The sequence below is a fragment of the Anas acuta genome, chromosome 6 (genome assembly GCF_963932015.1).
Source record: "Anas acuta chromosome 6, bAnaAcu1.1, whole genome shotgun sequence".
Lineage (NCBI taxonomy): Eukaryota > Metazoa > Chordata > Aves > Anseriformes > Anatidae > Anas > Anas acuta.
This window is the reverse complement of record NC_088984.1, coordinates 28,780,361-28,793,273: the sequence shown is the minus strand read 5'-3', so window position 1 is coordinate 28,793,273 and position 12,913 is coordinate 28,780,361. Positions and strand designations below refer to the sequence as shown.

Here is a 12,913-nt window from a genome sequence, read left to right as displayed (position 1 = left end):
TTGTTTTTGGCTTAGTGCGAGGAATCGGCGTTAATGACAACCTACGGTTAGCTGTAGTCATTTTCTTTCTTCCTCATTGACAGACATGACAAGACTTCGTTAGCAGGCCTAAAATTAAAAACAAAACATTTCTCCCTGCTGCAAGGATGCTTAAGCATCCATTGACACCTTGTGAAAAGAGACAAAAACCATCTATTTCACAGCAACTCCATCACCTTCATTTCAGTTTTCTCTAACATTTTACATCAGGAGTTTTGTTGTTTTGCACACCCGTGACCACAGATTTTTCATAATCAAGATTAACAGCTGCGGAAAATGACTGTCAGAAGAGGCGATGCGCATTGCTGTGTCACAAAACTGATGTCTGGCTTAGGATAACAGCAAGAACCCGCTCAAAAGGAGTACTGTTGGGCAATGTGCTCTCTGATTTCCGATTTTTCTCAACGTTTTTAGGATTTAACACAATCCGATTACTAGCATGAGAAGTATCTGAATAGATTCAAGATTTTTATAGGGGGTGAAGTGATTCTGAGCTAAGCATTTTGCCATTTAAGCCTATGCGTGGGGTGCAGGGGAACTCCCAGACAGCATTAATGAAGTTCCTTTAACTGTTTGTAGACTTTTAAGTCTTACGTCCCCAATCTGAAATCAAGCTTGTGCACAGCATCAGCCCCCAATGGCTTCTTCCCTCATTCCCTCCAAATCAGGAGGCTTATTATCTCACTGTTTGTTTGCTCCTATGTCCATTTTTTTTAATTTTTTATTTTTTTCCAGAGGCTTCATGCTACCCTGCCCTCCCTGCAAGCAGCCAGAGGCTTCTCAGCATCCCCAGCACCACGCAGGATGCGCAGGAACTTTGTATGGACAGAGCTAACCCATCAGCAGCACTCAAGGATCTCCGAAGCACTGGGACCCCGCTCTGCAGCCCCCCTAAAGCCTCCCACCCCACTGATGTGCCCACTGTAATTAGCAGACCCTTTAAACACTTTTTATTATACGTCTTTAAATATCGTACAATACTAATCTACCTTCCTCTCTCCTAACCACCTGCCCTTTTGCAGCCTCAACATTTTTTATTTATTTTATTTTTTTAAAGAGAGAGCCAATTACAGCATATAGAGAGCGATGTGGTTGGAGGTTTTATTGACGCTTGCTTGGAGCGACCTGGATAGCTCTCACAGCTTTACCACTTGTGAATAATGGAGACATTTAAGAGCTGAAGTCAATAAGACGCGTGCTACATAAACGTGAGAAGTATATTCAGAGCGTGCTTCTCTTTTAGGGTGTTCCCCCTGCAGCCCCCATTAATTAATGCTAAGAGGTGGTGAGAACTCGTTAAGCAGCAAGGGCAAAACGAGGCAATTTAATGCCACGTTAGGTGCCCAAGGACAACAAATAAGACGAGGGGGGGAAGGGACGGCAGCACAAGGAACCGCGCTCACACCTCTGGAGGAGTTCCACATCAGTAACCACGAATGGTCAAAACCAAAGCAGAAGGATGCGGTTTGGTTTGCTGTTTCACAGGTCTAAAGCAAGAGTGGTGTTTGAACACCATCAGATTTAGAAAAAAACAAATCAAAACCTGTAACAGATTGCTTGATTGCTTCTCCCTGACGTTACAGAACCGCTGCTTCAGGAGCGCCTCAAGATGTGAGGAAGAATAAAGGACTAACAAGCAACAATTTGGGGAAGGAAGCTTGTTTCTCCTAAACCCTCAGTCCTGTTAGGAAGGGAATTATGCAAACACCAAACCTGCAGCACAGCACAGACTTCCCAGGTCTTCCCAATCCAACGGGAATGCCCAGGTGAGAACTTTCCCAATGGTGATTACGGGAAATAAAACCTCCCGGTTTACTGGAAGTAAGCAAAGGTAAGCCTTGGCGTGGTCATCAGCATCTCCACCTGGCTGCAAAAAGCTTGCTATAGAAGTCCAGCTCACGGTACGACCAAGAAAAAAGCCTTACTACCTGTGTAATGAGTTACAGGGCTAGGAGGCAAAATGGGGTGAAGCAATTAAAAACTGGGGATCACCCAAAACACCGTGGCTCAAGCAACAATACCTTCACTCCTCTGTACTTTGCATAGCTGAAACTCTTCATAAATAGTTTAATTTTTTTGCATGCCTGTCAACAAATCCATCTTGGATAAAAACATGTCAACCACTCACAGCATGGTGACTGCCACATCTGTAGAGCTGACCTCCAGCATGTTTCTGATGCACGCAGCTTTAAGCACGACGACGAGTCGCTGATGATTATTTCCCATCAAACCAGTGAGAATTTTCTACATGCACTGGAAATTTGACTTGCTACAAGAGTCCCAGAGGAGCTCCGGCTGATAAATCCTTTTTATTGCTGGAATACCAATTTGGCAATTAGGGGAAGAAAGGGGACGGCAGCGTTATTTTATACGTGCCACTGTTTGGAAGGGGCACGAGCAGTGAGACTCATGGCACTCGCTGGCATCGCGGTGGGAACTATCCTGACTTAAAAGCGCCGTTTGCCATTTCCCTGCTCCCACCAGGGGAGCACAAAGGCACTCAGTTTGCACTTCTTGGAAGGCGCTGCAGCTATTTATAGCGGGCGCAGTTCAAGGTGCGTGCTGCTGCAGACAAGTGAATGACTTGTTTTCGCGGTAATTGATCTATACAGCGCGGATTATATAAACAGTTGTTTCTTGCTCATTTCCACTCCCCCAGCATCTCCCATGATAAAAATGTACTTGTCAATACAGCAGCTGCTATCAGGCAGCAGAACTGTTAGCAGCTGCAAGGTCTGTAGCTCGGAGCTCTAGGTGAGCTTTGTAAAGACGTGCAGAAAATACAGCTGGGAAGCTTTCGCACGCAGCTGTATACAGATTAGTGCTCTCTCCTGTTTCTCCTTCCACGCTATTCTTCCGCAGTTCACACAAAACACAGAGCCAATTTTCTCAGTTTTCCTTGCTGTAAAACCTGGTTTAAGCAGACGTGCACTGATCTCCTGGAGTTGTCCTACTGCAAACTCAGTTTCCATACCCTGCTTTTGGAAAAGACGGTCCAATTTCTTTTAAAGCCACTACTTCTACTTTAATAGATTATCCTGTAAGCTTCTCCTTACCTTTCTGCATCTCTGCATAGAAGATGAAGCTATATTGTGCCCGGGAAGCAAACGCAGCGTGCCCAAAGCCACCGACCTCTGTCTGTGCAGTGCTGTAGGACTGTATCATATTGCTCCGCAGGGCTGCGAACCGGGCTGCCTGAAATAGCCTTGCACGGAAGCAATCCCCGACCGTCGACAGAAGCGTTTCACTTCTTCAGACAGTGAAAAATTCACAGCATCAGGGAGGAGACGAAGCACTGCTGGAGACGCGGCGTTCTTCGGGCAGGGAGCAGCAGGAGCCGTGAGCGGGCAGAGATCAGGGGGTGAGGTGGTCAAAGGTGCGCGATAAGCTGGGCTGGCGGCGCGGCGAGAGCTCACGTTCAGCACTCACAAACACGCACAGACCGGAGCTAAATTTGCCTTCTCACTTGACACCAGTCCCCGGGGCGAAACGCAGACAACTGTCCTCACCTCTCCACCCCCTTAGGGGAGGAAAAAAAAAAAAAACAAAGCTTTTTTTTTTTCCTGCACCTATTTATACCAGCGGGCTCTGCACCATCCTCACGCTGCTGCCCGGGGCTGGATGCACATCTCCTCGGCACACAGGGACAGCCCGGCCACTGCTGGCCTGCCCCGCTCTCTCCAGTGCTGATATCAGAGCAAATGAGTCTGGGAAGCTGCTATAAACAGGCAAAGATGAAACAACTGAGCTGTTAAACGCAGGTATGAGTGTGTTTATTTTATCTGGCATCAACCGGTGCGTACCTTGTATCGTTCAGGTCAATCAGTTTATCAGAGCTTGATTGGAGCAGGACCCAAACAGCTGCAGTATAACTTTATGGCACAAGGAGTGTCCCCTGTGTGCAAATTCCTTATCATTTATTCATTTTAAAATGTAATTACAACCTGGAGAAGAGAATCAAGGCTGGAACCTGGTTAGCGTACACTCAGAGCTCGGGGCTCTGCAACTCACTTTCATCCACAGACAGAAGCCACGGGAAAGAAGAAAAAACAACTTTGTTTTCCCAGCAGTGATTTACCCAGTTTAATTTTGCTGGCTGTGCATTGCAAAATCAATGCTTACCTAAAGAGCTGCCCGTTGAGCAACACGGCCCGTGGCTCTGTTGCAACTGAAGCCGAGCGCTGGGTGCTGCGCTCCCAACGCCGCTCGCCGCGCACGTCCCCTCCAGCTCCGCTCCTTTCCACCCCACGGGAACCATGCTCTGCTTTTCCAGGCTTCAAAAAGTGCAGAATGCACAGCAGGATGCAATAAGCACAGCCACCTGGCATCACCTTTCGGCTCTGCTTTTAACAAGCCACCTTACGGACTGGGCTTTTTGGTTTTCAGCCATGAGCGTTGGCTTGGTGATAAGTGTGCACAGAGCTGCCTGTCCCACGCAGAGGATCTGCAGGTCCCTGCACAGCTCAGCTCTCCCCAAAAAAGAAGGGAAAAGCCCCTGGATGTCACCGGTCTGAACCCACATTGCGGAGATGCCCAGCCTCCTTTCTGGGGAAGGCCATCCTACAGCGAGTCCCAGCGCTCTGCACTGGCACCTCTGCTTGCCATTACTCCAAAACCAGGCATTTCGTAGAGTTTTTAGGGGACTCACACAAAAACTCGGGGTGCTGTGTTACACAGACTGACGTTGCTTAAACACTCGTGGGGGCGCCCCACAAAAGCTGGGAACTATTTTTCATCAATTTTCAACGCAGTGACTAAACTCAGGGCATTGCATTAGTTGGGAATGTACACGTCGGCCCTGAGAGATGTCAGGGAAGTTCAAGTTTCTCAGCTGAACTTTTGCTTTCAAACCTTTCAGACTGCTCGTGAAAACCCCATCGGTCACCGGTAACGCTGCGATTCGGACAGGCCCTGTGCTCCCCACACGACCAGCGGGTGCAGACACCGAGGGCTCCGCCGTGCCCCGTGTCCTTTGCTGGGTACCTGCCCCAAATTAGCGTTTGGATGGCACTGCACACATCGCTCACAGCAAGGTGGTGCTTCCCTCTCCCTCCCGTAAGGGATGAAAGGTTCATTTATTCGGGAGCCGACTACGGTGGTTCTCCAGCTTACCTGGGAAAGCTTCCCATTCACCACAGGCGAGCGGAGTTTTCGAGACATGAATGTCTGTTTTATGAACATCTGCACGCCGTGAATGCTGCGAGCAGGGAAGTTATAAATGCAAGGATTGTGCACGCGGGCAATACATTATATCTCTTAGGGTAAAAAAACACTAGATGGGAGATGGTCTAAAAGCCTAAAGCAGCACGGGTCAGCGATCAGACTGCCTCATCTTCAAATCCACGAGAACATCCCTAGCTGGGCCCTTCTTCTGGCAGCTCTCCCCAGTGCACTCGTTCAACAGAAGCAGACACACTCCAAAACTCACAGTCCAGGTGCTCCCTGGATAACAGACACAATTACAGCCCCATCACGTGCAAGCCCATCCCATGCAACACCGAGCAACTTCTCCAGAAAGATCCCCAAGTAAAAGGCAGACAGCACAGGAGGCCTCATACCCTTAATGCTCAGCCACAACGCAAGACAATGTTCTCACTTCAATAACCTGTCTAATACCTCCAAAATAGCATCCTATGGACCTACAACCTTTGTCCAGCACAGCAGGCAAGACCCTGGAAAAGCAAAATCTGCAGTGAGGGAATGAAGGTGAGTCCCCTCCCTGGGACGGCAGCTTCTCTGAGCTCTCTTTTTCTGGGGCAAGATCACAAAGCTTTAGAAAGCAGCAGCTGCCTTGGGGCAGGACACGAAGCGATCTGCTCAGCTCTGTGCCATGCTTTGGCTTGCACAGAAAATGCATCATTTTTAGCGGTGGCAGCAAGCCTGCAGGTGAGCACAAGTTAAAGCAGTGCTATTAAAGAAATTCCACAGACACATGAGGGCCAGCAGTGGAGATAACGGAGGTTTTACTCAGCAGATTTCATCCACTGTGGAATAATTCCTCCAGATTTCACAGGCATCTTATCCACAGTCTGACACCGGCACCAGGATCTACCCCTCTACCAGAGGGCTTTGCCTAAGGGATGTTATTTTGTGCGCCTTTTCCTCCTGCTACAGCATCAAGGCCAGGTAAAATCCACACACAGGTCAGTGTGATTAATCTGCTGCTTCCAGCACACATCATGTTCAGCTGGAACAGCTCATTTCACAGCTTCAGAAAACAGCAACAAATTTCACGTCCTCCTGCAGCAAGCGGACTTCAGCTACATGTTCCCTTGCAGGGCTGAAGAGCCTTACAGAAAAACCCCGTGTTTCATCTGGGCATAGACCACAGCGCTGCAATAGTATGATCAATTGACAAAGTCTGCAAGCCAATTTGTATCAGCCTTTAATCAAGAGTTTCCAGGCATTTTCCTTTATTGTTGTCTGTGTTGAGGACAAATTCAAACTTACTACCAAGAAGCCATTTCTATAGTATGGCTCAAATACACAAGCAAAGGACACACGTGCCAGTCCCAATAACGCCATCACCTTTCAGTTATGCATGCAGAAAAGCTTTTTCCATCTACAGGATCTTCTAGCTGCTGGTCAGCTCGGGCTTTCTCCTGCCGCTGTGCAGAAGAGGGCGAGAGACCAGCAGGCAGAGCTGGAGACCGGTCGCTGCTCGAATTAATGCTCTCCTTAAAACCCAAGGAGGCAGAACCTGACAGCTCTTAAGTACCATCCACCACAGACACCAGCTTTAAAAAAAAAATTGCCTCTCTCAGCTCAGCAGTTTGAGTTAAGAGCTCTCTTCAATAGCAATCCTGAAAGCAGGCCCCCCTCGACTGTTTTCTTAGCCCAGCTCCAATTTCCCTTTGAGGGCCAAGACTCACAAAACCAGAAATGTTCTCATTATTACAGCAGCTGATTTGACAGTGAAGAAATCAAATTCTAAGCACTTCCTTGTGTGTGTGTTTTTTAAAACAAATACTTGATTGCTTTGTTATACTGCACACATTTAAGTCTCCTTTCAATTTGCACAATTTTGGATACGATAAAACAGACGAGCACGACAGCATAAATAAAAGAGACAGAAGACCAACTGGCTATATACTGGATGAAATGCGCCCCCCAAAACCTCAGACTTTTAAGCAACTTGTACTTTCTTGCCTGTTTTCACTAGCAGTCATGTGCTCGTGCATGCAAAACACATGGCAGATGTTGGCTGGTGTGGGACGGAAAAAATTCGCTCTGGATGGCCGTACGGTGCTGAGAGTTCACTCTGCACGGATGAGCAGCAGAGGTGCACCAAATCCTTCACCACACGGTTACCAGAAAGGCAATACAAAAACAAAGAAAAAAACATAAAACTGAACAAACACTTCCAGTTGGAAAGAGCGAGGTTTGGGGAGGCTGTGATAAGAGGTTTTCTCACTGACTTCACCAGCACCCTGTGCTCCCTACTGTGGGTAGATGACCGGGAGCCCTGTGAGGCTCAGCAGCAGCAGGAGGTGCTGGGGTTCTCTTTTCAGAGCTCCCTCACAGGTTAGGATTATACCAGACTTAAAATAGCATTGGTGTTTTGCAGGATCAGACATGGAGCTGATGGATGGAGCCGATGCAGGCACTTGATGAACCGACTCAGTATGGGCTGAGGGGCGGGAGGGATAAAAGAAGAGGTCAGCTTCTGAACCTGAAGTCTGGAGCAAGAACTGAAGAAGTGGCAGTGAGCATCTTGAAGCCTGAATCACAAATCCTGCACTTCTTGGGCTGGGTCTACCTGAGAGCCCAACTTAGGAGCTGTAGCCTGACACAAACACGTAGAGAAAAAGTTCTGCTTCTCAGCTTCAGCTAACCAGCCCGGCCCAAGTTTCTACTCCACGAGTGCTTTTTCACTTTAGCTTTTCTTCCAGCCTGAAAACAAGGTATTGATGCTTCCTCTCGATTTCCTAGACATTTCAACAAGCCCCACGGGGCCCAATATTGCATTCCGTTTGCAACAGCTCCTGCCTACGGATTTGCCACAGCAGGCAAACACGTTATGACATTGAGACCAAGACCCACACACGGAAACTCGCTGCCCTCTCCTCTAAGAAAGACCATCTGCTGGGCCCCCAGCCATGCCTGCAAGCTCCTCACCCCTCAGCAGGTATCGCTGCATCAGCTGAAGCCTCATCCTTTGGAGAACTGGCCCGGCTCTGAGCTAGAAAGTTGGCAAAATAACCGAAGTTGCAACTCTGCAAAACAGCTAAAGCCAGGGTTAAGTCACCTAATGGCTCTCTAGATAAAAGTTTTGGATTAAGTATGTGGTAATGGGATAATCTCTGCATAAGAGCAGACTTTTTTTTAATACCAGCAATTCAATCCTTTTGCATTAGCTATTTCTTTAATCAGGTATTACAATAGCAGAAGCTTTAACATTTCCAGCAGAAGCTTAAAACTTTTCCACAAAGGTTGACTGAAGTACAAGACCAGTCTGAGGCTGAAAGGCAAACCAGTTCCAGCATGGACTTCCTTCAACTTGTTCAATGCAAGTCATTTACAGCTTTGAAAACACGGCTTTGTGGTTGGAGGTGGAGTGTTTTGATGCATGAGTTCGTTGCAGTTGTTTAGACACAAACTGGTTTTTGAAGAAAAATCTCAGAATTGCTCCTATGAGTTTGCTCATCAACATAGTCCCAGTCAATTTTACACTCCTGCTGCACAGGGTACGTAGCATGATGTCTTTGCAGCTTTGGTGTTGACCAAGTCATGTATTTTAGGCTCTGAGTCCAGACAGTTTTATTTTATGAAGCATCATCATTTTTGCCGTAGCCTTAACACCTCTTTTCTCCATGAGCTACTCCTGCTTGCACCACTGCACGCAAAATTCCCAAACCATTAAGTAAAAACAAGACCAGGAACTGAGCTGAACTCCTCTCACTTCAAATGGCACAGTACAAGTTAGATCTTTCAAAAGGTTTCTGATTTGAAATGAGCCATGGGGGAAAAATACTCTGAATTTCTTCGAGAGGTTTTCATATTTGCAAAACAAACAAAAGCAACTCCAAAGCAAAAAGCATAAACAAAGAAACCCCTACTTTGCTAGAAGGACTGTGTATTGAGCTCATCGGCGAGATTCTTCTAGGCTGCTCAGGAGGTAAAATGAGGATGCGAGAAGGAAGCCTCCAAACACTCATTCCACCTCCTCATGCGCTCAAGAGCCTACCCGTCTCCCTGTTCTTTCCCCACCCTCTGGTCAGAAGTATTTCTGAAGGGATCACGGTACCACCAAGCTGCCTTTTTAACCACAGGAGGGTAAAGAAACCAAGAACAGAAATAAAAATACAACAATGGCATTAAGACAGCGCTGTCCATTTAGTCTCAAGTGCATGCGCGTCTGCCCCCAGAATGTCTCAGTGGCATTCACAGATCAGTTATTTAATATAAATGAATTAAAGAAATAAAAGATATTCTGTGTAAAAAAATAAATAAATAAATAAATAAATAAATCTGCTGCCATCCTGGTAGAAATCAAGTGGAAGGGGAGAAGGCCAGGCTTCAGGAGTACTAAGGGCAAGGACACGATCCGAGCCGAGATGTTCCTCATTCCCCTCGCCGCGGACAGAAATATCCTCAATTGTGTAAATAAAGCCTTAGTCAACAGCACGACAAATCCGTACACAGATAAATGTCACACGCTGACGTCAGTGCCAGCAACCTAATCAAAGTACAGCCTTCGTCTATTTTTAAACCCTAGTTAAAGTATTTAAAATAAAAAAAAAATAATCATTAAAACGAGCCTTTATGAAGAAAGCCTCCTACAATCCTACACGCCAACAGCACAGGGCTGAGGTATTTCCTTCTCTCTGGGCCCGGAGACACAAACCTGAGAAGCCAGCCCCGAAAGGGGCTGTTCCACCTGATGCGTCACTGCACTAGAAAGCAGCAGATAAGGCTTGGGGAGAGCGCACCCATCAGATTGGCACCAGCATTTGTATTGGAAATTTACCCAGACAGGTTAAAAATAACACCGCGAACATTCGCAGCCATGCTGAAGGTCGCTTTCCACAGAAGTGCTGTTTTTATACTACGAGCTCCCGGCGACATGTGACCAGCTATTGCTAGTATTTTTGTCCCCAGAAAGCACTCTGCACAATCAGGTTCCCTTGGCTCGGAATTAAGGTCACGGAGCCTGGTCACAACCAATGTGACAGAGCCGCAGCACAGCCACCAAGCCCAGCAGCTCCTGCGTTGACTTGGTTTCCTTTCCAAAGGCTCCTCCTCGTAAACACTCCACTGACTTACGTTAGAAAAAAAGGAAAAAAACAAAAAGGTCATTTCCTTCTACCACCACTCTCAGGCTTATGTGGCTGTCCGTATTGGCCCCAAAGATGTTCTTGGTTCACAAAGGCAGCAAGTCGTACAGAAGTCTCTTTGCAGTAGTCAGATCTCTGAATTCCTCCAAAAAGAGGAATATGCTGTAACATGAAGGCTCCCCCAGGGATTGCTTCCCGGAGACAGCAGCAGAAGACCACTAGCCAAAGAACAGGAGAGAGCACCCTGTAAATTAGTATCCGAAGTTTGAATCTCAATATTCAAATCGGATTCAAGATCGAGGAGGAAATGATCTGATTTTTTGCGTCCATCCCAGTCTCCTTTGCCGATGTTCACCACGCTCCATACCCGACATGCTCCATACAGATCCAGCAGGCTGAAGCTCAAGCCATACACCTCTCCATCATGCTTGGGACTGAAACAAAATGACATCAAGTCCCCAAGCCTTCTGTCAGCTTCTCCAGCAAGCCAGGCCCACCATTCATTACCAAAGCTCATTACTGCTTCACGTGGTGTTGGTCTCATTTCCAGAAGACCGCTGCCTGCCACCCAGCAGCATGCAGAGTGCCAGCTCTGGAAGCCTTGTGCCCAGGGACGAAGCCCAAGGTGCCTTGCAGAAATGGAAGAACCCTTACCTGGCCTTGTAGAAATGGAAGAACCCCCTCGTTTGCTTCCTAATTCACAAGCATTAAGAACTTCTTCGCACGAGAGCTTGACATCCCATGTTACTGGACCCCGCAGAAGTCATTACGCAGTATCAGGATAAATTTCAGCAGTAACCACGGATAATGAACTCCTTCCCAGGTGTTCTTGTCCACTTTCCAGGTTGTCCTTGAGAGAGGCAGTAAGGATTGGATGCTATTTGTAGAGGCTGGCAGCAAAAGCTCGCATTGATCTCGCATCCTCGCTCTTAAAAAGAAGGAACTTGCTGCTTAAAAGAAGCAAGGATCTTTCATTCATTGCCAGCACTCTCTTCGGCTGGAACATACAAGTTATTTAACAGTTTCTTAAAGCTATCCGTGGAACACAGATAAATGAAGATAGCAGGTTCATGAAAGATTCCCGACTTATTATTCCTTGCAGAGAGACAGAAAATAAAGGCCTGTTTAGCATCTAAGGTACGCCTAGCAGCAGCCACCCAGTAAAAAGCTGTCAGTGCACAATAAAAAGATTTTTATTCAGGGGAACATGAAAGCTTCATCCATAACATACTCCACAGCTGTCAGTGAAACAGAGCACCAAGAGGAACTGTAAATCAGCGGTGCCAAAGCCAGCCTGCCGAATGCGCCTGGAATGCCCAGCGCAGAGCGCGGCTCCCGGAGCTCTCCTGCTCCCCCGAGGCCTGGTGTCTGCACAAAAAAAATGCATTTCCAACCTCCCTGGCCTCTGCCAAGCACGAACTCCACCCCGGCCAGGTAGTGCTGACCTGTGAGCTTAACCAGACTGAGCAATACAGAAGGGAATAAAGAAAGTCTTCAGCAGCAGCAACACGGAGGTTCAGAAACACAAGGGGAAAACAGGGGAATTAAAATCACTCACCGCCCCAAGATCTTATATATGCTTCAACTTGTGAAGATGCATATGAAGATAGATGGTTATCGATTCCTCTCTCAGCCAAGGGGTTGCCTTATTTAATGGAAGGCAGCAGAGATAAACCTCCTGGATAAACTATCAGTGGAGGAATCCATTTCCCCAACAGAAAGGATCAATGTTTATCCATTTTCCCTTTCATCCTCCCAGTCACACAGTGAATTTCAGAAAACAAGCTAACCGCAGCTTCCATCTGCTCTCCTCCTAGACATTTCTTCAGCTACAGAAGCCACGGCAGAGCCTGCATCAAACCTGTTTGGACAGGATTTTCTTACAAAACTTAATCAAGCATGATAAAGAAAGAAGCTTCACTCGGAATGCTAAATTTAGTGCATGTCTGCAACCTGACCATATAACCTACACGGCTGGACATACAGAGGTGGTCCCCTGGGACGAAGCAGCTTCGTTCAGCTTGCTTTAAATTAGAAATACCCTCGCTAGTAGATCTGGAGTAGCACACAGCCCTTAATTACATGAAAGAACATAAGTACAGAATAACAAAGTCTTTAAGCAAGAATCACGCTGAGAGCTCTCAAGTCCCCTGCAGCACTTTCCCAATCCCCCAACAAATAAAACTCCACATTCGGGGGAAAGGAATACAAAGTACATTTACTGTAATGCTGGCAGATGAAAAATTGTAATTGCTCTGCCTTGACATCTGGTTTCTATTTCGCTTCCATTATATCAGATTACATAACAAACAGATGATGCACTACATCTACCGAGTTCTTCTGCAAGTCTTGTGTGGATTTGCTGTTTACATTCTTGTTCATAAAAATTTCAGCTATGCCACACACACACACACACAGAGACAACATTCGAGGCAGACAAAAGGCATTAAAGACAAACTAGCAGTTTCCAGAAGGAAAAAAATAGGACTGATTTTTTGGGGAGAGGGAGGAGAGAGGGGTGTTTAAACCCACAAAGAGGAGATCCCATTCCGTAACTCAGGTCAGAAATTTATTCTGCACATAACAGCCCTTGTGGC

At 46.9% G+C, this 12,913-nt stretch overlaps 1 protein-coding gene across 20 annotated transcripts in view; it reads right to left on the bottom strand.

The window, feature by feature from the left end:
- Window positions 1-12,913, bottom strand: part of HDAC4 (histone deacetylase 4) — a 231,884-nt gene that overhangs the window by 178,375 nt on the left and 40,596 nt on the right. For 15 of the 20 annotated variants that reach the window (XM_068686145.1, XM_068686155.1, XM_068686167.1 and 12 more), the window contains exon 3: window positions 3,096-3,559. The exons of the other annotated variants lie outside the window; for them this stretch is intronic. In XM_068686145.1, the coding sequence (XP_068542246.1) occupies window positions 3,096-3,204 (109 nt within the window). In that variant the 5' untranslated portion in view covers window positions 3,205-3,559. The remainder of the gene's footprint in view (window positions 1-3,095; window positions 3,560-12,913) is intronic. 20 annotated transcript variants of the gene reach the window in all.